At 45.3% G+C, this 27,118-nt stretch overlaps 1 protein-coding gene across 4 annotated transcripts in view; it reads left to right on the forward strand.

Annotated features, from left to right (window-relative positions):
* Abcc5 (ATP binding cassette subfamily C member 5) overlaps positions 1–27,118 on the forward strand; it is a 98,397-nt gene that overhangs the window by 37,316 nt on the left and 33,963 nt on the right. For all 4 annotated transcript variants that reach the window (XM_045149038.1, XM_045149039.1, XM_045149041.1 and 1 more), the window contains 11 exons: positions 2,618–2,766; positions 3,592–3,699; positions 7,747–8,103; positions 11,538–11,609; positions 14,564–14,688; positions 14,782–14,854; positions 17,121–17,324; positions 18,316–18,459; positions 23,335–23,437; positions 25,732–25,916; positions 26,869–27,015. In XM_045149038.1, coding sequence (XP_045004973.1) covers positions 2,618–2,766; positions 3,592–3,699; positions 7,747–8,103; positions 11,538–11,609; positions 14,564–14,688; positions 14,782–14,854; positions 17,121–17,324; positions 18,316–18,459; positions 23,335–23,437; positions 25,732–25,916; positions 26,869–27,015 — 1,667 coding nt within the window. The remainder of the gene's footprint in view (positions 1–2,617; positions 2,767–3,591; positions 3,700–7,746; positions 8,104–11,537; positions 11,610–14,563; positions 14,689–14,781; positions 14,855–17,120; positions 17,325–18,315; positions 18,460–23,334; positions 23,438–25,731; positions 25,917–26,868; positions 27,016–27,118) is intronic.

Genomic DNA, 27,118 nt, shown 5'->3' on the forward strand with positions numbered 1-27,118 from the left:
TGGGTACTGGGGAATCAAATATGGGTCTTTAGGCTTCACAGGCCAGTTCTTAACCAATAAGTCATCTCTCCAGCCCAAGAATCTTCTTTTATAATGTGTTTATTTATTTGTGAGCAGAGAGAAAGAAGGGACAAGAGATAGAGAATGAGCACGCCAGGGCCTCTTGCCACTGCAAATGAACTCTAGATGCACGCTCCACTCTGAGCATCTGCCTTTACATGGGTCCTGGGGAATTAAACCCGCCTATCAGGCTTTCAAATAAGCATCTTTAACTGCTGATTCATCTCCCCAGCCCTAGAATCTTTTATTTATTTATTTGAGAGAGGGGCCGATAGAGAGAATGGGTGTTCCAGGGCCTCCAGCCACTGTATATGAGCTCCAGACGCATGTGCCACCTTATGCATCTGGCTTTACGTGAGTACTAGGGAACTGAACCCAGGTCCTTAGGCTTTGCAGGCAAGCCCCTTAACTGCTGAGCCATCTCTCCAGCCCTTATTTTTTATTTATTTCTAAGTGTAGAGAGAATGGGTGTGCCAGGGCCTCCAGTTGCTGCAAACAAGCTCCACAGGCATGCTGCACTTTGTGCAGCTGGTTCTGTGTGGATACTGGGGAATAGAACCTGGGTTGTTAGGCTCTGCAGGCAAGCAAGCACCTTAACTACTGAGCCATCTCTCCAGCCCCTTACCTTAAACTCTTTATACTATTGGTGGGTTAAACTTCTGGGCTGTGTGGCTGGAGACACCGAAATGAAGTGATAAGTGACCTATAGAAGCAAAACAATAACTGTTAGCTCATAGAGAGGGGGGCTATCCACAGTTTGGTCATGTAAGATACCTGACTGAACCAGGATGGGACTCAGTGACACACTTGTGCTGGATCATGTTAAGAATAGGACAAGTGGCTGGGTATGGTGGTGCAGGTCTTTAATCCCAGCACTCAGGAGGCAGAGGTAGGCGGATGGCTATGAGTTCGAGGCCACCCTGAGACTACATAGTGAATTCCAGGTCAGCCTGGGCTAGAGCGAGACCCTACCTCAAAAAACAAAAAACAAACAAACAAAAAGAATACACAAGGGGCTGGAGAGATGGTTTAGCAGTTACGGCACTTGCCTGCGAAGCCTAAGAACCCAGGTTCGATTCCCCAGTACCCACATAAACCAGATGCACAAGGTGGTGAATGCATCTGGAGTTTGTTTGCAGTGGCTGGAGGTTCTGATGTGCCCACTCTCTCTCTCCAATAAAATAAATAAATAAGTAAATAAATAAAATATTTTTTAAAAAGAATAGGACAAGGTAGTTTACATTCTTTTTTTAAAAAATATTTTATTTATTTATTTATTTGATTATTTGAGAGTGACAGAGAGAGAAAGAGGCAGATAGAGAGTGAGAGAGAGAATCGGCATGCCAGGGCTTCCAGCCACTGCAAACGAACTCCAGATGCGTGCACCCCCTTGTGCATCTGGCTAGCATGGGACCTGGGGAACCGAGCCTCGAACCGGGGTCCATAGGCTTCACAGGCAAGCACTTAACCGCTATACCATCTCTCCAGCCCAGTTTACATTCTTTTCAGCTTAAAATATCAGCTTAGAGGTATTTGCAGAACACTGCTAAACTCAGTAAAGGGGAAAGGGGCTATAGTCTGAAACCTCCACCACATAGCACTCCATAAACTGTCTGCCTATAATTTCAGCATTTAGTTATTGCAAGTTCAAGGCCAGAACCTATCTCAAAAACAACAAATTCAAAACACCTCTTCAAGCCGAGCATGGTGGGGCATACCTTTAATCCCAGCACTCAGGAGGCAGAGGTAGGAGGATTGCTATGAGTTCGAGGCCAGCGTGGGCTAGAGTGAGACCCTACCTCAAAAAACAAAAACAAAAACAAAAAAACACCTCTCTGAATTGTGGCATACTTGGGAGGCTAAAGCAGGGGACTCTCCAGTTCAGGGATGCCTGGGCTACATAGCAAGATCCCGTGTTGAAAGTAAATAAATATGGGGTTGGGGAGATTGCTCCATGGTTAAAGGTGCTGGCTTGCAAAGCCTGCTGGCCCAGGATCAGTTCCCCAGCACCTGTGTAAAGCTGATGCATCTGACATTTGCAGTGGCAAGATTCCCGGTACACCCCCCCACGCAAAAAAATAATAGGAAATCAGTAGATAACAAAAATAATGCTGGGTGTGGTGGCACATACCTTTAATCCCAACACTTGGGAGGAATAGGTAGGAGGACCACCATGAGTTTGAGGCCACCCTGAGAGACTACACAGTGAATTCCAAGTCAGCCTGAACTAGAGTGAAACCCTACCTCAAAAATAAAACAAACAGCAGGGCATGGTGGTGCACCCCTTTAATCCCAGCACTTGGGAGGCAGAGGTAGGAGGATCACTGTGGATTCGAGGCCACCCTGAGAATACATAGTGAATTCCAAGTCAGCCTGGGCCAGAGTGAGACCTTACCTCAAAAAAACAAACAAACAAAAAAAACACAATAAACTAAAATAAATACTGTGGAGTTTTTCTTTGGTGATGGGAGAAGAATGGGAGAAGAATAATGTCTCAGAGTTTCTTTTGACTTGCTTTGAAGGTGGTTTGCTTTTTTTTTTTTTTTTCAATTCATAGAAATCCGAGAGGAGGAGCGTCGGATATTGGAAAAAGCTGGGTACTTTCAGAGCATTACTGTTGGTGTGGCTCCCATTGTGGTAGTGATTGCCAGCGTGGTGACATTCTCTGTTCACATGACCCTGGGCTTTGATCTGACAGCAGCACAGGTAAGGTAACTGTCGCGGATGAGGGACATTTTAGAGATCGCATCTGTGGAGATGTCCTGGTTCTCCCGTTACTTCATTTGAGCTTCGTCCAAGAATTCGGCTTTCGTGGGGGCATGTGTATGTGCAGAGGCCGGAGGTTGATGTGGGTGTCTCCTCCTATTGCCCTTATCAACACAGCTTGGAATCAGAGTTCACCTGCTTCCACCTACCAAGCACTGTGATTGCAGGCACATGCCACTACACCGGGCATTCGCTTGGGTGCCAGCGAGCTGCCCTTTGGTCCTCATGCTTGTATGGCAAACACTGAGCCATCGCCATAGCCTCAAGAATTAGTTTTTTGTTTTTTTTTTTTCATTCATGTAATCGATCTGAGAAGTGGGAGAGTGGGTATCCAGCCTTTTTACACTAATAATGTCTGGGTGATTTTTAGTCAACATAGGTTTGGGTTTAATTTTGAAAATATAAATTAACTGGTGGTTCAGATTTACTAAGCATTTTAATTGAAGGTCTCATTAAAACCTTCCCTTTTTAAAAACTGTAACTAACTTTTTATTTTGTTTTTGTTTTTCAAGGTAGGGTCTCACTCTAGTCAAGGTTGACCTGGAATTCACTATGTAGTGTCAGGGTAGCCTCGAACACACAGTGATCCTCCTACCTCTGCCTCCCGAGTGCTGGGATTAAAGGCGTGCCTGGCTTTGTAACTGACTTGTACTAACTGTTGATAGTCAAATTGCAGCTTTCCTACCACCTGAAAGGAAATTGGTGATGTCTTGTTTATTTCAATTGCATAACCTAATTAGGTTCTTTCCTCTTTCATATTTTAAGGCCTTCACAGTGGTGACTGTCTTCAATTCTATGACATTTGCTTTGAAAGTAACACCATTCTCAGTGAAGTCTCTCTCAGAAGCGTCAGTTGCTGTTGACAGATTTAAGGTAAGTGACTCCTTTCCCTTTCCTCATATCAAGAGCTGTCCTTGGCGGAACTCACTGTTAGCTATATTCCCAAGCAGCCACACAAGCTGGCCACACTTGGCTTTGGTTTGCCTTAAGCTTTTTGACAAGTTAGTAAGGCAGGAAACAGTAGAGGAGAGTGAATTAAGGGATGAAAGTCGTCTTTTTTAGTTAATGAGAGTTTTTACCTCTCTTGGGTGGGCTGTGGTCCTTCCCAGAGGGAGTCTCTTCTGCCAGGGCTGATGTGGACGGACCAGTGTTGTCATTTAATTGACCTCAAGTGATTGAAACCCAGAAGACCAGCACTGTCTGGTAGCTGTCAGGTTTTCCTCCCCTCTATCATCACTGCTGTAATTTAAAAATATTTTATTTATTTATTTCCGGGGAGAGAGAGAGAGAGGAGAATGGGCGCACCAGGGCCTCCAGCGACTGCAAACGCATATGCCACTTTGTGCATGTGGCTTTATATGGGTACAGGGGAACTGAACTCTGGTCTTCAGGCTCCACAGGCAAGTGCTTTATCCGCTGAGCCATCTCTTCAGCCCCCGCTGCTGTCATTTTGATTGGTAGCTGTACTGAGTCCTTTGCTGTATTTTTTTCCTGCTCTGTGATTGCCACTACATGCCGCAGGGAATGCAGTGACATGGAAATAGTCATAAGATTAGGTCACGTTGAGAAAGTTCAGTTCTTTTCCTTGCAGATGGGTAGTTGGTCACACCTTGGCTGTGTTCTTTGTGCCTGTAGGATAATGTAAATACATGACACAAGGGGAGCCAGCTACAGGGGAGGGTGGAGGGGCTAGACACTTGAGAGTGGTTAGCATTTAATGACATCAGAAGGAGCCACTCAGTGTGGGCTGGGATCGATCACTGGCAGGGCAGCTCCTGTACTCCTGATGGTGTTAGCTTCTAAGAACAGTTCAGGAGCAGGCTTGGTGATAGGAAGAGTTGCCCTTCAGGTACTGGGGTTGGAGGATCACCACCGCCACCTTAAAGGCTCACTGCCTATCTCTGTCATGGATAAGGAGCAAGCCTCCTAGGATTTACTTATATATTTCCTTTTGCAATTGATCAGGTAAATTGTGTTAAGGAAATGATTTCTTTGTCTTCCCCTTTCCCAGCATGGCTTCTGGAAGAACAGGAGCTAGAATCACATGAAAAGAAATGATCTAGCCGGGCGTGGTGGCACACGCCTTTAATCCCAGCCCTTGGGAGGCAGAGGTAGGAGGATTGCCGTGAGTTCGAGGCCACCCTGAGACTCCATAGTGAATTCCAGGTCAGCCAGGGCTAGAGTGAGACCCTACCTTGAAAAACAAAACAAAAAAAAAAAAAGGTCTGATGGCAGTCAGAACTTTGTTTTGCAGAATTCATAATGTCTAGTCATGGAGGAAAGCAAATGTTTGGACCAGAAGCCCCCCCCCCCTCGCTTTTTTTCTATATCCTTGTTAATGGATGGACTTGGTGAATTATAGATGCAGAAATAAGAAGGTATAGTGTAGGAGTTGCTGGGAAGGTTGTTCAGTGATTAAAGACACTTGCTTGCAAAGCCAACCAGCCCAGGTTCAATTCCCAAGACACCCAAATAAGCCAGACATAAAAAGTAGTGCAAGTGTCTGGTGTTCATTTGCAGTGGGAAGAGGCCCCGGCATGCGCATGCTCTCTCTCTTCTCTCTCTTTCTCTTTCTCTCCTCTCTCTCTCTCTCTCTCTCTCTCACACACACACAGAAGTGTGCAGTGTGTTCCCACACACACATGTGCAAATAAAATTTTTTAAAAGAGGTTATAGTGGAGTTTTGGGTTATCTCTGTTTTTTGAGGTTTTTCTTGATGAAGACTTACATTAACAGGTAGCTTTTTATATCATAGTTCTTCCTTTATACAAGAAGTGTTGGAGTTAATATGGAAGCAAAATCATGCCCTGTGAAACTTCAGTTCCATTCCATCTCATATCTCTTGGCAACTCCCTCCACTTTTTTTTTTTCATGGTAGGGTCATGCTTTAGCCCAGGCTGACTGGAATTCACTATGTAGTCTCAGGCTGGCCTCGAACTCACAGTGATCCTCCTGCCTCAGCTTCCCATGTGCTGGGATTAAAGGCATACGCTACCACACCCAGTTAGCATTTTTGAGACAGGCTTGTTATATAACCCTGACTGGCCTGATACTATATATCCTGGAACTCACTATGTAGCCCAGGATGGCCTTGAACTCATGGCAACCTTCCTACCTCAACCTCCCAAATGTCATGATTATAGGCATGACCCATTGGGCCCAGCTGAAAGCAGTGTTTTGATGATCCATATCCCATGGTAAAGATGAAGTTTGTACTTTGTGAACCTGTCAAGATTCATTTGTCCCAGCAGGTGCAAAACAAATAGAACAAGTGTTCCGAGGTCCTTGTGTGCCTCAGCATGTCAGGGCAGGGTGACCTGGAGCTGCAACTCTCATACAGGAGGGCAGGACTGTGGGGAGTAGGAAAGAACTGCATAAACTAATAGGCACCATCGTTTTTCTTAAGAGTTTATTGAGGATATGATGGAGAGCAGGGTTATGAATGGGAAAATGGGGGAGGGGAGGGAAATATCATGGTTTGTTGTCTGTAAGTATAGAAGTTCTCAGTAATATATGTATGTATATATACATATGTATATACACACATATACATATATGTATACATATACACATGTATATATATTTAAAAAAAAAGTTTATTGAGGTCTAAACAATCTCCATCCTTTTAACGGCATATTAGGAAAGAGATGATGGACATTCTGTCTGCCTGTGGCTTTATTCTGTGAAGGTGATCAAAATTGTGAACACATTATTCTTGGCCCAGTTTCTTAGGAAGGCTCTGAATGTGTGAAACCAACAGCCGCTTATAGAAGGCAGGAGATATACCTCAGTTTGATCAGGAGTTATCTAGGAAATTTAGACATGGGATTGGGGATTAGGATGGAAAAGAGCCTGTAATCCCAGTACTTAGGTGGTAGAGGCAGAAGAATCAGCAGTTCAAAGTCATCCTCAGCTATGTAGTAAGTTTGAGGTCAGCCCGGACCCCTATTCCTCAGAAAGTATATAGATTAATGACAGGGAAGTGATAGCCAGATCACAAAACATGCTTTACAATGGTCAGAATGTCAGATCTAATTTCAGAGACAACTCCCTGTTTAAATATTCCACTTTCCTACCTTTTGGCAGAACTCTGGGACTCTGGGAATGAATGAGAGGAGAGAGGCTTCTCCCTAGACATCTTTTCAGGGAGGTACCTTTCATTTCCACACAGGCTTCTACCTTAGATTTTCTCTACCCTTGGCAAATCTGAGTCTGGTGATGGTCTCAGCTCAGCCTCTCTCAGTAGGCTCTCGGCTGTGGATGAGGGCCACATTTAGGCTTTGGGTCTGCAGAAGTGGTCTAGAGGGAAAACAGCATGACAAGGGTCTGTGTAGGGGGTCAGCATGCCCTTTGGGTTGCCTTCCTGCTAACTAACTCATGAGTGAGAACAAGAGACTACATACCAGTTTACTTATTTGTTTATTTATAGAGAATGGGTATGCCAGGGCCTCTAGCCAATGGGCACACAAGGCCCTCCAGTCACTGCAGATGAACTCTTGATGCATGCGCTACCTTGCGCATCTGGCTTACATGGGTGCTGGGGAATTGAACCTGGGTCCTTAGGCTTCGCAGGCAAGCGCCTTAGCTGCTAAGCCATCTCTCCAGCCCCATACCAGTTATTTAAATGTCCTTTGGTCTACATTAGGATAGCAGAACAAGAGATGACAGTTTAGTATGCAACTCCATGGAGAGGGCTGGGCCAGCAAACAAGGCCCTGTGCCTCCCGAGGTTGCCCCCACACTTCTGAGACTGCCTTGGCGGGCTCGAGGCCAGGCTACACTAATGAGCTACCTTTTGCCCTTCAGCTTCCTTCCACTGCATAGCCTGGTGTGTTTTGCTACGTGAGTGTACTCCCTAGGCTTGTCTCCCTGGTCTTGATCCAGTGTCTCATCTTTGCACCTCTCTCACAACTCCTATCAGAGTTTGTTTCTAATGGAGGAGGTTCACATGATAAAGAGCAAACCGACCAATCCTCACATCAAGATAGAGATGAAAAATGCCACCTTGGCATGGGACTCCTCCCACTCCAGTATCCAGAACTCGCCCAAGCTGACCCCCAAAATGAAAAAAGACAAGAGGGCTGCCAAGGGCAAGAAAGAGAAGGCGAGACAGCTGCAGCACGCTGAACAGCAGGCGGTGCTGGCTGAGCAGAAAGGCCACCTTCTCCTGGATAGCGACGAGCGTCCCAGTCCTGACGAGGAAGAAGGCAAACCAATCCACATGGGTAGCCTGCGCCTGCAGAGGACCCTGTATAGCATTGACTTGGAGGTTGAGGAGGTGAGTCACCTGCCCCCACCTTTCCCCACCTGCGGTTCCTCCGCTGTGCCACCCATTCCGATCTGAAAAGAATAGGCAGCTGCCTTCCCTTCCATCAGTGCCTGTGAGTGTTTTTGAACCAGCGCTAATTCCAGAGCAGTAGTTAAGCATTTAACAGTAGAATTAACAACCACTAATCTTAAGCTCATTTTACCAACAAGGAAATGAAACACTCAGATTCTCCAGGATTCTGCCCTGTGTGGGTTTCTGCAAGCAGTGTAGGAGGGGAAGATGTCTCAGACCAAGGGGGGTGGAAATGGAGGCAGTGAGAAAAGCTCATCTACAACATGAAGTAGGTTTGAATATGGTTAATATCATCGTCAGCAGCTAACTAGGGGCACGTTGAGCAAATTGAGAGCTAGAATGAGGAGAGAGCAGAAAGCTGCCTGCTCTTGACAACCATAAGCAAAGGGGGAGATCGTCCTTAGTGTCCTCTTGAAGTTCCCAGCGTAGCTCACCATATTTATGGGTACTTTACTCAGCACCTGGTTTCATTTTAATAGCTATCATTCTTTTTTTTAAATATTTTTTTTTATTTGACAGAGAAAGAGAGGGGGAGAGAGAGAGAGCGAAAGAGAGAATGGGCATGCCAGGGCTTCTAGCCACTGCAAATGAACTCCAGACACATGCACCCTTTGTGCATCTGGCTAACGTGGGTCCTGGGTAACTGAACCTGGGTCCTTTGGCTTTTCAGGCAAATGCCTTAGCTGCTAAGCCATCCCTCCAGCCCAGCTATCATTCTTGATTGTTAAAGCAGCTCTGTTAGATCACTAATCAGCTCTTCTAGAGAATTCTCTCTCTCTCTCTTTTTGGTGTTTCGAAGTAGGGTCTCTCTCTAGCCCAGGCTGACCTGAAATTCACTATGTAGTCACAGGGTGGCCTCAAATTCACAGAGATCCTCCTACCTCTGCCTCCCGAGTGCTGGGATTAAAGGTGTGTGCCACCATGCCCACCTAAGAATTTTCATATTTTTAAATATTTATTTATTTTGAAAGACAGAGGGAGAAAGAGGCAAATAGAGAAAGAGAAGGGGTGCACTAAGGCCTATAGCCACTGCAAATGAACTCCAAACACATGTGCCACCTTGTACATCTTATGTGGATACTGGCGAAACGAACCCTTAGGCTCCACAGGCAAACACCTTAACTGCTAAGCCATCTCTCCAGCTTGAGAATTCTCATTTTTCAGCTGAAACTTACTCTTCCATTTTGTCTCTTTTTTTTTTTTTTTTTTTTGGTTTTTCGAGGTAGGGTCTCACTCTGGTCCAGGCTGACCTGGAATTAACTCTGTCATCTCAGGGTGGCCTTGAACTCATGGCAATCCTCCTACCTCTGCCTCCCGAGTGCTGGGATTAAAGGCGTGCGCCACCACGTCCGGCTTCCATTTTGTCTCTTGATCTTCATTTGCCCTCTAGAGATCATAGACAACTTTGTAGTTATTTTTCCCACTCCCGAACAATGTCAAAACCACTCTTGTTCAGCATCCTTTCATTACGTCCCATTCATCGTACTTGATTCAGTGAGAGCAACCCATTCCTCAGATGCCCACAGCCAAGTCAGGGAGCCAGACAGACTGTTGGTTTGGGACATTAGGGAAGGGGCACACAATTAGCCGGTGCTGGTAGAACTGGGATTCTAGTCACATGCTATCTGCCTCCGGAAGTGGTTGTTCCTTCAGCACCACCACCCACCCATCCTCCCTCTTTCCTCAGGGACTTGGGGAGTTTATAAGGGGCTGTTAGACAAGTGACCCTTTTTCAAAAGTCATCCATCTGTCTTTGTAAACTTTCAATACTGCCAGTGGAGAACCCATTATCTTACCTGAGGACACAGTCAGTCCTCCGTATCCATGGGTTCTGTGCCTACACATTCCAGCCACCAACAGATAGAGAGATTTGAGGGAAGTTGTGTCTACTGAACATGTTCTTGTCATTTTTCCCTGAACAATATGTAGCAACTATTTAGATAGTACTTACATTGTATTGAATCTTATATATAATCTAGAGATAATATATAGTCACTAGGAACGTACATGCATGGCCATATGCAAATACTGTACTGTTCTGTATGGAGAACATCTGTAGATTGTGGTATCTTATGGGGTCCTGACCCAGCCCCCCACCACCAAGGATACTAAGGGATGACTATATTTAGTTAATCACAGGCAGGCTTGGGTTTTTTTTTTAATTTTTAAATTTTTATTAACATTTTCCATAATTATAAAAAAAGTCCCATGGTAATTCCCTCCCTCCCCACCCCCACACTTTCCCTTTGAAATTCCATTCTCCATCATATTACCTCCCATTACAATTATTGTACTTACATATATACAATATCAACCTATTAAGTATTCTCGGGTTTTGTTTTTTTTCTCAAGGTAGGGTCTTACTCTGGCCCAGGCTGACCTGGAATTCACTATGGAGTCTCAGGGTGGCCTTGAACTCATGGTGATCCTCCTACATCTGCCTCCCGAGTGCTGGGATTAAAGGCGTGTGCCGCCACGCCTGGCTAGGCTTGGGTTTTTATCTTTCAACGTTCTTTTGGGATTGATGGCATAGGTATTTCTCAGAGTTTTGGAAATATTTTGCAGAAAAAATGGTTGTACTAATGCATGTAATTTTTACTGAAGGTAATTCATAAATAGCAGAAAAATTACAATTTTCAAGAGCCATAGTTTTTTTTTTTTCCAAAAAAAAACCCAGCAGTAATTAAAACAAACAAAGCATAGAGGGCTGGAGAGATGGCTTGGCAGTTAAGGTGCTTGTCTGCAAAGCCTAATGATCTAGGTTCAATTCCCCAGTACCCACATAAAGCCAGATGCACAGAATGGCACATGCATCTGGAGTTCATTTGTAGCAGCTTGGAGGTCCTGGCATGCCCATTCTCTCTCTCTCCCTCCCTGTCTCTCTCTCTCTCTCTTCTCTCTCTGCTTGCAAATAAATAAATTTTTTTAAAAAAGCATAGAGGGCTGGTGGGATGGCTTAACAGTTAAGGCACTTGCCTGAAAAGTCAAAGGACCTAGTTTCGATTCTCCAGGACCAACGTAAGCCAGCTGTGCAAGGTGGTGCCTGTATTTGGAGTCCTTTTGCAGCAGCTGGGGGTTCTAGTGCACTCATTCTCTCTCTCCTCCTCCTCTCCCTCTTTCTCTCTGTCAAATAAATAAAAATAAAATATTAAAAAAGCATAGATAACCAGCAAAGTTGGAGACCGGAGTGATTGTGGAAAACCATAATGTGTGTGGCATTTGATTTTTCCAAAGGGCTTTCCTATGTAGCAAGCAGCTAAGAGAGTCCTGTGTTTATAGACTAATGCATTTTTCCTCCTAGAAATTGCAAGTCCCCAGGCTGAGTGCCTGGTATCTCATAATGACTTCCTGTCTTGGTTTGCTTTGTCCAGGGTAAACTGGTTGGGATCTGTGGCAGTGTGGGAAGTGGAAAAACCTCTCTCATTTCAGCCATTTTAGGCCAGGTAAGATTTTTGTTATTTCCTTGTCATTTTCTGCTTCTTTCTTAGGGCTCTGCTTAGCAGCTTTTCATGACCAATGGGCTCATTTGCTGAAGAGATGGAAACAAGGGCCCTTGTCTGTGCCAGTTCCCCCACTACCACCCTCAGTAGACCAGTGACTGGAAAGGAGTGCAGAGGACACTGCATGAGTGGCTGATCAGTGTCCCCCCTGGTGTCATTTGTTCCCATGCCTTCAGGAGGTAGTTACTGAGTGTCATAGCTGGACTAGTCTGTTTTGAGAAGTGGCAGAGACTAGAGAGAACCAAACATCCCATAGTGCCGCAGAGTGTTTAAGTGAGTTCATTCAGGAGTATGGTTCATTGACCCTCAGCCTAATCTTTCGGATCGTTACTCCTTCAGGGAGTTGTGTCCAGAGGGAGACCACACGGCAGGGAGTAAACCGTGCATCGAGGGGCTCTGCAGGTACTGAGAGTAAGAGACAAGGAGCAAGGACTCTGAGCTGGGATAGATTATCTTTAATAATGTTTGGGATCCCAGCGTGAGAGGAAACCAGGGTGCTGATATGCTTTTGTTTTTTGTTTTTTTTTTTATTTTTCAAGGTAGCGTCTCGCTCTAGCTCAGGCTGACCTGGAATTCACCGTGTAGTCTCAGGGTGGCCTCGAACTCACTGTGAATCACCTATCTCAGCCTCCTGAGTGCTGGGATTAGAGGCGTGCACTACCACACACAGCTTATTTTTTTAAATTTTACCCATGTGCTTTTAAATATGAGTTAAACTACCTTGACTAAGACAGTTGAGCTGAGGATAGATCCAGGACTGTTGCTAGCCCCAAATAGATAAGGTCCTCTAAGTTGCTTATCTGTGTTAAAGATAAGACGAATGGGAGAGAGGTGGATGTTTCTGTAGCTCATAAGTTGGGGACTATTTCCTTGTCCTGTTTGGCACTGGCTACCTTAGATGGGCTGTGGTGCCCTCAAAGCACAGGACTGTATTCTGCTTTATGACATTGTCAGGTTGTGAGACTTTGTGAAGAGCAAAAATGTTGCCAGGTGGGCTGGAGAGATGGCTTAGTGGTTAAGCGCTTGCCTGTTAAGCCTAAGGGCCCCGGTTCAAGGCTCGGTTCCCCAGGACCCACGTTAGCCAGATGCACAAGGGGACGCACGCGTCTGGAGTTCGTTTGCAGCGGCTGGAAGCTCTGGCGCGCCCATTCTCTCTCTCTCTCCCTCTATCTGCCTTTCTCTCTATGTCTGTCGTTCTCAAATAAATAAATAAAAAATGAACAAAAAAATGTTGCCAGGTGATTTCACATAATGAGGCAGATTTGAGGGCCAGTAACGAGGAGACAGAGATGGCAGCTCAGCATAGTCAGAAAAGGTCCAAAGCGCAACTCAGGCTGACACTCCTGGTGGCCTAGTGGTTAGGACTCGATGCTCTCAAAGTGCTGCTCAGCCATCTAGCAAAATGCTCCTTTTTCAGGGACTGACCTGTAAGTGGTAAGTTGAAAACCAATGGAACTTAGCTTTTGGGTCAAATCCTGCCGCCCTCTCTCTCACAGGGAGGCTGGTAATGCAGGTCACCCCCACTTCTCTAGTGTTTAATTCTTGGCTGACAGTGTTGCGTGGGGGTGTTTGCGTAGCAGCAGCCAGCAGAGATGAATTTCGGAACACTTTGACACGTACAGTGGATTGCTTGCCAGTTTGTGGGTGATTAGGTACATGGGGTAGCTTGAATTTCTGTCCCCTAATAGACGCAGGTGTTAATAAAATTGAAGTTGGGGAGACTCCTGCCTGGGGGGTCGGGGGTGGGGGCGGATGTGACTTCCAGCCTAAGGTGTGCAGAGTGAAGTCGGCCTGGGGCCCTGCTCTTTTGCTCTTGGTGGTTTTTCTCTTTGTGGATCTATGAAAGGGGCCTAGCTTCCTCTGCCACTATGGAACCTTCCCCTGGATCTGTAAGCTTGAAATAAATCCCTTCTTCCCATGGTTTGGAGCTGACTGTGTCATGGTCTGCGGCAGGTGTGCCCGTCATGTGCACCACACGTGATGTGTCCTCAAGGACAAGCTTATCTACGCAAGGCCTGCATACGCCCCTAATGAAACTTTGGTTCAAAGCTATAGTATCCTTAATCCAAGACAGATGTCTACTGTTGGGCTCACAGAGCACCAGGATAAAATGAATAAATTGGTTTGTATCAAGCACTGTGACTGGAAACACATCATGCAGCCCCTTCATGTATAAGGGAAGGGAAGGCCTGCGTCCTTATGTGGATATTGTAAGAGACAAGCTAATGTATGACCTATAATTTCCCTCAGAAGCAGCTAGTCTAGCCAACATCTTGGGTGAAATCTGTAGATGAGTTGGCTCACCTTCACTGTGAGTCAGGCTCTGGCTGTGAATCCTTACAACGTCCTCCCCAGGGGACTTCTGACAGTGTCTTCCTGCTGTGTGCCATCCTGAAACCAGTGTGCAGTTAGGAGGAGGGTCTAAAACGACCAGTGGGCTGCTGAGTGAAGTGTGCGGGTTCAGTCAAGTTGCGTATTATGCTGGGGTCCCATCTCATAAAAAAGGAGAACTTTGGGCTGGAGAGATGGCTTAGCGGTTAAGCGCTTGCCTGTGAAGCCTAAGGACCCTGGTTCGAGGCTCAGTTCCCCAGGTCCCACATTAGCCAGATGCACAAGGGGGCGCACGCGTCTGGAGTTTGTTTGCAGAGGCTGGAGGCCTGGCGCGCCCATTCTCTCTCTCTCCCTCTATCTGTCTTTCTCTCTCTGTCTGTTGCTCTCAAATAAATAAATTAATTAAAAAATTGTTTTAAAAAAAAAAAAAGGAGAACTTTGATTTCCTTTGCTGCTGATTCCGTATCTGGAGCAGAGATGTACTCCATACTTGTAGAATGTGGGGATTTGTTGGCGTAGGGTGATGGTTTGAGTTGGGATGTCACTGGGTGGTGTCTTTCTCCTAGATGACACTTCTGGAGGGCAGCATTGCAATCAGTGGAACCTTCGCATATGTAGCCCAGCAGGCCTGGATCCTCAATGCCACTTTGAGAGACAATATCCTCTTTGGAAAAGAATTTGATGAAGAAAGGTAAGAAATATTTGTTTTCCATCTTGACCATGGGAGAGGCAACAAGCTCTGCTTTAACCAAGTCCCTGACGAATGTCCCTTTGTGTCCTTCAGATACAACTCAGTGCTGAACAGCTGTTGCCTGAGGCCTGACCTGGCCATTCTCCCCAACAGTGACCTGACTGAGGTACGGGCCTTCTGTCCCCGACAGACCGCAGAAGCATGATTAGCAGAGAGGGCTGTGGAAGGCTTAGAAGCTGTGCCTGAGCTCCCCTCTGGAACTGCATCTGATGACTGGGAAAAGAGCCACATGGCTTTGCTTTCATTGGGCCCCTGAGTTAGGAAAGATTTATTAGCAAAGGAGTATGAACACTACTGTTTTAAGTATACAAGCATTTCATACATTATGTAGATTTTAAGCAAAGTGTCATTGTTGGCTCAGAGTTGTTGGGGGGGGTTAGCCCCAAATATTTTTACATATTTATAAATTTAAATATTTATAAATATATATGTATATGTTTTTGGTGTTTTTTTTGTTTTTTGGTTTTTCGAGGTAGGGTCTAACTCTAGCCCAAGCTGACCTGGAATTCACTCTGTAGTCTCAAGGTAGCCTCGAACTCTCAACGATCTTCCTACCTCTGCCTCCCAAGTGCTGGGATTAAAGGTGTATGCCACCATGCCCGGCAAATCTAAATATTTTATTTTATTTTTTAAATATTTTAAGGAATCCTTATTTCTTTTTTAATTTTTATTTATTTTATTTGAGAGTGACAGGCAGAGAGAGAGAGAAAATGAATGGATGTGCCAGGGCTTCCAGCCACTGCAAACGAACTCCAGACACATGCGCCCCTTGTGCATCTAGCTAACGTGGGTCCTGGGGAATCAAGCCTCGAACCGGGGTCCTCTGGTTTCACAGGCAAGCACTTAACCACCAAGCCATCTCTCTAGCCCAAATCTCAATATTTTTAAAATGAGTCATGTTGAGCCTCTTCCATAGATGTCATTTCTACAGTCCTCTTCATTAGAGAGAGAGAGAGCCCTTAGAACAAACCCTCCTTAGCTAGCTTCTCTGCCAGGGAGCAGGGTCAAGAGGGCTGCCTCAAGACCAGCTCATGCTCTTCAGTGTTGAAGCTTGTTTTCTGTGAGCTGTCCTGAGGTTCGTGAATATGACCCTTTTGTGCGGCTGACTTCAGTTAAACCCCTCAAACCAGACTGGGGAGATGCTGTTTATTTACCTATTTATTTTGCACATGTGTACATATATGGACATGCCATGGTCTTGTGCTACTGCAAACAAACACCAAATAGCTGAGCTTTTCTAACCTCCCCCCCCCACATTGGTTTTTTGAGGTAGGGTTTCACTCTAGCTCAGGCTGACCTGGAATTCACTATGTAGTCTCAGGGTGTCCTGGAACTCATGACAATCCTCTTAACCTCCGCCTCCCAAGTGCTGGGATTTAAATACTTTTTTTTTTTTAATTTTTATTTATTTATTTATTTGAGAGTGACAGACACAGAGAGAAAGACAGATAGAGGGAGAGAGAGAGAGGATGGGTGCGCCAGGGCTTCCAGCCTCTGCAAACGAACTCCAGACGCGTGCGCCCCTTTGTGCATCTGGCTAACGTGGGACCTGGGGAACCAAGCCTTGAACCGGGGTCCTTAGGCTTCACAGACAAGCGCTTAACCGCTAAGCCATCTCTCCAGCCCAAGTGCTGGGATTTAAGGTGTGTACCACCATGCCTGCTAATTTTCTGTTTTTTAAGAACAAGAATTTTTAAAATAAGTCCACATTTGACCATTTATTTGTGTAGTAGCATCAGGTCCTTGTGTGTCATTGACATTCACAGCAGCTGCCTGGCACTGAAAATATAAAGGAACAAGATAAGTCTGCATGCACAAGAGGCTTATAGTTAAGGGGACAAGATACCCAGATAAATAGGCGCAAGATAATCCGATTAAGAAGAGCTCTACTGGGGACTGGAGAGATGTCTTAGTGGTTAAGGCACTTGCCTTTAAAGCCTGTGTACCCTTGCCCCAGTTCAATTCCCCAGAATCCACATAAGCTAGATACACATGGTGGCATATGTATCTGAAGTTCGTTTGCAGTGCCTGGAGGCCTTGGCATGTGTCCCCCCCCCCCAGTGTTCCTAAAGAATTTTAAGCAAGGGTGAGACATGGTCAGCTTTGTGGTTTAGAAAGTTTTTTGTGCACTGTGGACTGGAAATGAATGACCAACGGCAATGGCAAGGCCACACCTAGGTCTGATTGGGACTCAGATGGTTGTGGACTGCTCCTTCCCCCCAGTTCCTGGAAAGATCACAGTGGCAGCCCATCCAGGAGAGGATTAAAGAGAAGGAGACCATTTGGGTTGGGGAGATGAGGGATGATTGAGGTAACTAAGCACTGTTGCAGACTTAAGCTAGAATCTTTACTTTGCTTTTGGGCTCCTATAGATTGGAGAGAGAGGAGCCAACCTGAGTGGTGGACAGCGCCAGAGGATCAGTCTTGCCCGGGCCTTGTATAGTGACAGGAGCATCTACATCCTTGATGACCCGCTCAGTGCCTTAGATGCCCATGTGGGCAACCACATCTTCAACAGTGCTATCCGGAAGCACCTCAAGTCCAAGACAGTTCTGTTTGTTACACACCAGTTACAGGTAAGGTGCACTCTTCATAGGCACTGTGGCTTGGGAAATAAGACACGGAAAGGTGGGCTTGGCCCAGGTATCTTTGGGAGATGACTAGAGATTCCTGGAATCAACTGTTTTTATTTCCTCAGCAATTGGCCTCCTGGTCCTTTGTACCAGTAAAGCTGTCATATCAGTGTATCAGTTGGCCATCTGAATCAGAGAACCTTGGATCATAATAGGTTCTGCATGTAGAATAGCAAGGAGAAGAGTGGATGAATGTAGACTTGAGATATGAGTTAGTCTGTTGGAAAGCATTGTGTTTTTATCTGTATGTGGGAACTGCATGGGCTACAAGCTCTTGTCCCTTTCATTCTATGGCAGGAAGCTACTTTGGAGATCTGCTTAAATTTGTTTTCACTTGAGTTGTCAAGTATGAGAGCCCAATCCCCATTCTGCTCCAGAAAACCTGTAATTCCGTATACTTCTGGGTACAATGAAAGGCTATAATTTATTTTATTTTATTTTATTTTTTTTAAGTAGGCTTTCACTCTAGTCTAGGCTGACCTGGAATTTACTCTGTAGTCTCAGGGTGGCCTCGAACTCATGGTGATCCACCAACCTCTGCCTCCTAAGTGCTGGGATTAAAGGAGTATGCCACCACGCCCGGCTAGGCTATAAAATTTAATGGGAGGTTTGTGTAGTTCCACCATCAGAAAACCTAGGAAATGCTTCTTGGCCTCCATCACAAGGCACAATAAACCAAAGCGGGGCCTGTCAGCGTTGGTGCTGTGACATTTGAGGCTGGTGGTTCTTTGGTGGGAAGGGTTGTTCTGTATCTGGGCCTCAATGAATTAATGTGCCCAGTGCTACCTCCAACCCTCATTTTGACAACCTAAAATGTCTTCAGATGTCGTCGAATGTCCCCTGGGCAGCTGAATCACCTCTGATTGAGACATACTGAATTGAAATATTTGTACCAATATTAGTAAGGCTGTTTTATCCTTGCCTTTGTGTCTAGTACCTCGTTGATTGTGATGAAGTGATCTTCATGAAAGAGGGTTGTATCACGGAAAGAGGTACCCATGAGGAACTGATGAATTTTAATGGAGATTATGCTACCATTTTTAATAACCTGTTGCTGGGAGAGACACCCCCAGTGGAGGTAAGGCTTTCTGGGTTTGTGTCTCCTTTCAACCTAGGGGAGGCAGAACAATAGAGCCGGAGAAAAACTGAGTTGAACTTGGTCTGTTTTCCTAAGACCATACTGCTGTGCTGTGGTCACATGATGATTCTCCTCTAGGAGAGCAACATAGGGGTGCTGTGCCAGCTTCCCTTACTGAGGACAACATGCTGTTCCCTAAATTCCATTGGTGTAATGTATTTTATTTATTTGAGAGAGAGAGAGAGAGAGGCAGAGAGAGAGAATGGGCACATCAGGGCCTTCAGCCATTGGAAATGAATTCCAGATGCATGCATCACTTTGTGCATCTGGCTTACGTGGGTCCTGGGGAATTGAACCTGGGTCCTTTGGCTTTCACAGGCATTGCCTTAACTGCTATGCCATCTCTCCAGCCTGGTGTGAGGCTTTTTGAATAACCATGCGACTCAGGTGACAGGGGAAGGAAATAAAATCTTGCATACATTTGGGGATGATCATGGTATCCTGGTTGCTGGCTTGGCACTTAACGTATAAACTAATACCAGTCACTGGATTAGGCACGTTATGGATATCACACATTTAGGCATTTCCTGGAGTTTTGTGATCAAATGTGATTGTCCCCCACTTTTGGAGAGGATGAAACTGAATCTCAGAAAAGCTATGCAGCTTGCTGATGAGGGGGCGTGGACTTCCAAGGTGCTTTCTGTTTGCACCCACCTCCTGTGCAGCACCCACAAGTGCGGACTTAGGGTGCTTCACTCAACCTCCATGTCAGGCATAACACAGGGTATACTTGGCACTGGCCACAAAGGTTGCTTTTGCTTCTTGTCACTGTTCTGTTGTCACCCAGGATCTCAAGGGTGACTTGGGCTGGGCTCTAAGCTGCCTGCTTGGTCACGAGGTCATTTTGATACTGGGATGAGTTGAAAGCATAAAGTTCTTGGGATGTTTGCTAGGAGTCTCTCCCCACTTGATTTCTGGTCCGGTGAAACTAACCATTCATGATTGGTGGGATTTTTTTTTGTTTGTTTATTTATTCATTCATTTATTGTTTTATTTATTTATTTTGTTTTTTTAAGGTAGATTATTGCTGTAGTCCAGGCTGACCAGGAATTCACTTGGTAGTCTTAGGATGGCCTTGAACTCATGGCAATCCTCCTACCTCTGCCTCCCAAGTGCTGGGATTAAAGGCATTTGCCACCATGCCTGGCCTCATTCATTTATTATTTATGTGAGAGAGAGAAAGAGGCATATATAGAGAGAAAATGGGTCTTCTAGCCACTGCAAATGAACTCCAGACACATGTACCACCTTGTGTATCTGGCTTTATGTGGGTACTGAGGAATTGAACCTGGGTCCTTTGGCTTTGCAGGCAAGTTCCTCAACCACTAAGCCATTTCTCCAGCCCAGTTTCTTCTTCATATTAGTAACGGGAGCCAGAAGTGGTGGCACGCACTTGTAATCTGAGTACTTAGGAGGTGGGGCAGGAGGATTAGGAAGTCAAGGCCATCCTTAGTTATACTGAGACCGTCCTGGGCTTTAGCCTCTGACTCAAAGAGCATCAATAGACTACCTCAAAAAGGGAGAGGATGGTATAGATGACATTGGGACATTGCATTAATTAAGTAACTTGTGTAAAATTGAGAAGAAGGGGCAGCTTAGCAGAGAGGAACACTGGTACATGCTTCTTTCTCTGGGGGAAAAGATTTGTCAGAGGAGGGTTTAGTCTGCCGTGGAAGAACATGGAGGGGTCACTAAAGCCAGAGAATGGCTCTACCTTCAGAAGGACAAAAGCGAGGGGATTGTTTGGATTTTACAACTTTGTAGAGGAGGAGGAGGGAAAGTTTAACTGTGTGACTCAGGCTCCATGCCAGGAGTCACAGAGGCATGAGATGGGAGCCATAACTGAGGTGGGCTAGGGTCTCCCTGGCCACAGCAGGTTGGAGGTTGGGCACATAGATAAGAGAGTATACTGTAAATCAGGGTGGCCTCAACTCAGTTCAGGCAGCGGTGAAGTTCTTTTTTTTTTTTTTTTAATTATTTATTTGAGAGAGAGGCAGATAGAGAAAGAAAGGAAGAGAGAGAGACACACACACACAGAGAATGGGCATGTCAGGACCATCAGCTGCTGCCGACAAACTCTAGACACATGCACCACCTTGTGCATCTGGCTTATGTGGGTCCTGGGAAATCGAAACTAGGTCCTTTGGCTTTGCAGGAAAGTGCCTTAACCACTAAGCAATCTTTTCAGCCCAAGCAGTGGGGCTCTTAAAGTGATCTCTTGTGTTCTAACATTGCAGGCTTTTTGCTTATATTAAAAAAAAATGAAAAAGGGCCTGGCGAGATGGCTCAGCTGTTAAGGCACTTGCCTGCAAAGTCTTATGACTAGGATTTGATTCCCCAGTACCCTCGCAAGGCCAGATGCACAAAGTGGCAGGTGCATGCATATGTAGTTCTTTTGCAGTGGCTAGAGGCTCTGGCTTGCCCATTCTCTCTTTGTCTGTCTCTCTCTGCTTGCAAATAAGTAAAAATAGTTAAAAAGAGAGAGAGAGAGAGAGAGAGGGAGGGAGAAAAGAGGCAGGGCATGGTGGTGCACACCTTTAATCCCAGCACTCAGAAGGCAGAGGTAGAAGGATCACTGTGAATTCGAGGCTACCCTGAGACTATATAGTGAATTCCTGGTAAGCCTTAGCTAGAATGAGACGTTACCTCATGGGGGGGAGGGGTAGAGAAAGGAGGACATGATCCTACTGATAAGAACCAGTTGGTACATTCATGACCCTGTGGTGATTACTGTTACACTTAAGAGACCTCTTCTAAGCTCATCAACATTTTTTTTAAAGAGTCAGTTTAAAAAAATTTTTTTCTGTTCATTTTCATTTATTTATTTGAGAGTAACAGAGAGAAAGTGGCAGACATATATATATATATAGAGAGAGAGAATGAGCATGCCAGGGCTTCTAGCCACTGCAAACGAACTCCAGACATGTATGCCCCCTTGTGCACCTGGCTAACGTGGGTCCTGAGAATTGAGCCTTGACCCAGGGTCCTTAGGCTTCACAGGCACGTGCTTAACCACTAAGCCATCTCTCCAGACCCCCATCAACATTTTGACATTGAGGACAGAGAAGGACAAAAGGAATGAGACAGCAAAACAGAGGAAGGACTACCTTAAAACAGGAGGGTTCTCAGTGGATTGGGGACAAAAGAGGTTAATGTGATGGGGACATGATCAAATTACAGTGTATCCATATATTAAAGTTCCCATTAAAAATAAAAAAGGAATGGAGGGATGACTATAGAAAAGGGAGGTAGATAAGGAGCTTGTTAGGTTGATCACTTTTTGGAATTGGATTGAAGCAATGGTAGATTAGGGGATGGCCTCCTTGTCTCCTGGGGGGACAGTCTACCAATGCTCTTTGGGTCTGAGGCTAGTATCTGTCAGGAAGAGCTGGTCCTTCTGAGTCCGTTTGATATGCTATACAGTGGTCTGGATTAGCAGATGGACTAGAAAGGGGCCTATGAGTGTAACAATCAAAAGTAGTAATTAAGTAATAATAACAGGTATGAGCCAGGAGGTCCAGAATGAGTTTTGGATCATTTAGGATTACATTTATTAAATCTTAGAGAAACAAATTTTTATTTATTTGTTAACAAGCAGAGAGAGATAGAAGAGAGACAGAGACAGAATGGGCACACCAAGGCCTCCAGGCACTGCAAACAAATTCCAAATGCATGTGCCACTTTGTGCATCTGGCTTTACGTGGGCACTGGGGAAATGAATCCAGGTTGTTAGGCTTTGCAGGCAAGCAATTTAACCATTAAGCCATCTCGCTAGCCCAGCAAAAAAAAATTTTTTTTTTAGAATATTCATGACATTGAAAAGCAGAGGAAGAATGTGCAGGTCCTGCCAAATAAAGCCAAGAAATTTGGGGTTCTCCTGAGGTAGCAATGAGAAATGTTCAGATCCATGATTTGATTTAGTGATGCGGCAAGTCAGAGACAGGAGGAACGGAAGTGACTCCGATGCAAATACTTTGGACAAGTTAGCAAGAAAGAATAAAATAAAACCTTTCACATTTTGAGGTTGGGTCTTGAATGAGTAAATGTGAATGGGCTAACAGAGTAGGAACCCAAATCTCAAAGATTAAAGGAATTGAGGAAGCACAAGAAATGAGTATAGGTGGCCCTTTTTAGAAAGTAAATGTGCTGGGCACGGTGGCACACACCTGCGGTCCTACCACTCTGCAGGCTGAGCGAGCTCAAGGCCAGTATGGGGCTCCATAAAGAAACCTGATCTTGGGCTGGAGAGATGGTTTAGCGGTTAAGCGCTTGCCTGTGAAGCCTAAGGACCCCGGTTCGAGGCTCGGTTCCCCAGGTCCCACGTTAGCCAGATGCACAAGGGGGCGCACGCGTCTGGAGTTCGTTTGCAGAGGCTGGAAGCCCTGGCGCGCCCATTCTCTCTCTCTCCCTCTATCTGTCTTTCTCTCTGTGTCTGTCACTCTCAAATAAATAAATAAAAAATTAAAAAAAAAAAAACAAAAAAAAACAAGAAACCTGATCTTAATATCTCAATATGCACGCACGCACGCACACACACACACACACATCTTTTTTTTTTTTTTTTTTTTTTTTGAGGTAGGATCTCATTCTAGTCCAGGTTGACCTGGAATTCACTATGTGGTGGCCTCGAACTCACCGCGATCCTCCTACCTCTGCCTCCCGAATGCTGGGATTCAAGGTGTGCGCCACCACGCCCAGCTAACATCTTTTTCATACTAGCTTCATAAATGATTCTCTGATATGTATCCTGTGGATCACGATCCTCTGTATTGCCACCTCATGACTGGAGACTCTTTTTTTCCCCCATATTGCTAGATTAATTCAAAAAAGGAAACTAGTGGTTCACAGAAGAAATCACAAGACAAGGGTCCTAAAACAGGATCGGTCAAAAAGGAGAAAGCAGTGAAGCCGGAGGAAGGTAACGTCTCCTTTTGGAGTCACTTCTTGTCGTTTGGCAGGGGTAACGTCACGGGATTGGAGGGTGCTTGATGGCACCATGTATACTAGAGCGCCCAGCTTTGTTATTTCCAGAGAACAAAGGTCCAAGATAATATAGGGAGACTGTGAGGCACCTAAGGTTTGCCTAAACAGAAAGGCAATAGGAATGACCTTTCATTCTTTGCTTTCTCAGCAGATAGAGAAAGGATGAAGTCAGTTCTGGGTAATTAGAGCTGAGTCATCCTGAGTGAGGAAAAGCTGAGTACAGGTTATCGCCTTCCTCCTTGCCGATGGCCTCTGTGCCGTGACGGGGAGTCCCAGTCAGAACAGCGGTGCTCAGCAGCATGCCGCATCCTCGGCAGTTCTGCTAGACCAGCGGCCTCGTCGCCTGGTCCTGGCAGGACATCAAAGGGCACTGTTGCAGCTACAGCCGGCAGTTTTCCTCCATGGGTTTCCTTATCCAGAACCTGCAGTTCTGCTTTTCAAACCCTTTTTCTTATCAACAAAAGTATATCTTGGGAGTTTGAGAAGCTGTTGACAATAATGCAGACCTTTTCATCTTTGTGAGTTTTAAGCTGCATATTAACTTTGAAAAAAAAAAGAATGCAGTTTTAAAGCTCTCTTTTTGTAGAGTCACTTCCTTACCTTGTGATTTGATTTTTAGGGCAAAAGTCCTTGCTCTGGCAACCCTAACAAGCTAGGCTCGGCCACCTGTCCCCAACGTACCAAGTTATGATGAAATGAAAAGAGATTTATTCCGTGTGACACATGGGGAGGAGGGACAGATCGAAGGGTACAGTAACCCCACGTCTGTCTTTGGGGTACTGGCATGAGCTTTAGGATTCAATAGAGGAAGAACTGGGGCAGAGGTCTATATAATTAGGCAGCCCTGGTCAAGGCGAGGCTCTGCCAGGTGGTCTTTCGTCATTTGAGGGGATCAATCTGGTTTCTACCAGATGATTACTCCTGTTCCTGGGTGCAGCCTCAACTTCATGGATAATTGTTTTCATAGGGTGGAGGGAGTCTTTTGAGATTTTGTTCTTTCTGGAATTCAGTCTGCCTGAACCTCTGTGCCTTCAGCTTTGAAGGGAATATGATAGGTTAGTCACACTTGCCTTGAGTGGCTAACATGCTGACCTGCAGAAGTGAGCGGTCGACCAGGAGGCTCACAGGACGAGGCAGACACAAAATGAAAGGAGCTCTCCTGGTCTGTTTCTGCTTTTGTTTCCCTGGTGAGCCCAAGTGAGGCATCAGTGCTTTTTAGCAAAAGCATCTTCCAAGGGCCTGTTTGAATCAAGGGACTTTCCTTGGCTTGCCACTGCCTTGGGAGTGGGCCTGATTTCATTGCAGCAGTGAAAGCGGGTGTGTCAATAAAGTATCTTTAATCATTGCTGAATTTAAGCATTCAAACTTATCTGTCCATACATACTGTTTTGTTAATTTTTCCCCTCTGTGCCTGTACTCATGTTATTTTGTCTACCTGTTGTCTCTGCACCTAATTGAATGGATTGCTGTAAAGCAGTGAAGACTACACACACACACAAATTAATCTTTCTTCAAACATGCCTGCTGACGACCCACACCTCCTCACAGAGGTTGCAGACACTTCGTGGGTAACCCTGTGCTGCCCTGCAGAGAGCTCTGTTGTTGCATTTAGTACATTTTATTTTGTCTCGTCAGACTGTGCCTTCCTCAACCAGATCCTCAAAGGCAGGAGCCTCTAATGTTCCAGGACCCATCTTACAAAGTGGTGCTTGACAAATGTTGAATGAATGCTCTGATGAAGAGGAAGTAATTCTAATGTAGACCCCTATGAATTCTGCTGCTATGTAAATGACTTCATTTGGGAGGGAGTAGCTTTTACTAAAGGGAAAATTCCATAGACCAAGTAAAAGGAATAGAGTTCGTTTGGACAAAACAAAAACAATTCACCATTTGGGCAGCTCCCAAAACCACAGCAGTTTCTGAAAACTCCTACCAGTAATTTGATCTGTTAACATTATATAGAAAAACAGAAGTACAGAGTGGAAATCAACTTAATTAGCTACAACTTATCCAGTCACCCCATCAGCTGGTTACAGATTAGTTAATTAATTATTTGCAGCTTAATTAAATTAGTTAACAGACTTCAGGGTTAAGTTCTTATGATTAAACTGTGTTGGCTGGATCTGTTGGGCCCAGTGAAGATACCCAGTCCACATCCATGGCTTTCTAGGAAGTTTCATTTCACATTCTTCCCATCTAAGTTCATTTTCTTTTTTTCCCCATTCCTAGGGCAGCTTGTGCAGCTGGAGGAGAAGGGACAGGGTTCTGTGCCCTGGTCAGTATATGGTGTTTACATCCAGGCTGCAGGGGGACCCTTGGCATTCTTGGTCATCATGGTCCTTTTCATGCTGAATGTGGGCAGCACTGCCTTTAGCACCTGGTGGTTGAGCTACTGGATCAAGCAAGGAAGTGGGGTAAGGTAGTCATCTCTGGGAGTTGCATGTCTGAGAATGTGGCCTTCACTCCCTAGTCTTGAGCTGTTCTTAGGAAAACTTTTCCAGGTTTTTATTTTTTTAATCCATAATTCCTTTGTTTATTTTTATTTATATATTTGAGAGTGACGAGAGAGGGAAAGAGAGAGAGAGAGAGAGCACGCACCAGGGCTCTCAGCCACTGCAGATGAACTCCAGATGCATGAGCCACCTTGTGCATCTGGCTTATGTGGGTACTGGGGAATTGAGCCTTGAACTGGGGTCTGTAGACTTCACAGGCAAGCACTTAACTGCTAAGCCATCTCTCCAGCCCTCTAGTTTTGACTTAAAAGAAGTCATAAAAACATATGACGCTCCTTTAAGATTTATTACTTGTATATTTTTATATATTACTTAAAAAATAATTCAAGGGCCGGAGAGATGTCTTAGCAGTTAAGGTACTTGTGTGCAAGACTTGAGGACCCATGTTCAACTCTCCAGATCCCATGTAAGCCAGATGCACAAAGGTGAGGCAAGCGCAAGATTGCACATGCCCACTAGGTGGCACAAACATGTGGAGTTCTATTGCAGTGGCTAAGGCCCTGGCACACCAATTCTCCCTCCCTCCTTCTCTCTCATTCAAAAACAATAATTATCATTCAAAAGAAGAGGAGGAAACAATGCATAAGGGTATTTCAGGATGAAGGCAAAGATAGTCTCCCAGAATAGAACAAGACCCCTGATCAGCCCAAAGCTGGTCAGTAAGTAGGACTTGTAGGCTGTCTGCTTTCATCTATTAGAAAAGAGAAAAGGGTGACAAGCTGGCCTTGTGTTTGCCACACCAACATTCATGGTCATTCCGTATAGTCCCTCTCTTTGAGCTGAAAGTGGCCCTGGGCAGAGGCTTCTCGCTGTCTTTAGGAATCTCGCTTCATGGTATCTTACCTCCAAACAGAATACCACGGTGACTCGAGGGAACAGGAGCTCTGTGAGTGATAACATGAAAGACAATCCCTTCATGCAGTACTACGCCAGCATCTACGCCCTCTCCATGGCAGTCATGCTGATCCTCAAAGCTGTTCGTGGAGTTGTCTTTGTCAAGGTACACCATGTTGGGTGGCATCTGGGCCTCCTCTCCCTGGTGACTATGTGGCCAGAGCTTGGCATGGCATCTGTGTTAAGCAAGATGACACTACTGAAATGAG

Source organism: Jaculus jaculus, chromosome 5 (genome assembly GCF_020740685.1).
Source record: "Jaculus jaculus isolate mJacJac1 chromosome 5, mJacJac1.mat.Y.cur, whole genome shotgun sequence".
Taxonomy (NCBI): Eukaryota; Metazoa; Chordata; class Mammalia; order Rodentia; family Dipodidae; genus Jaculus; species Jaculus jaculus.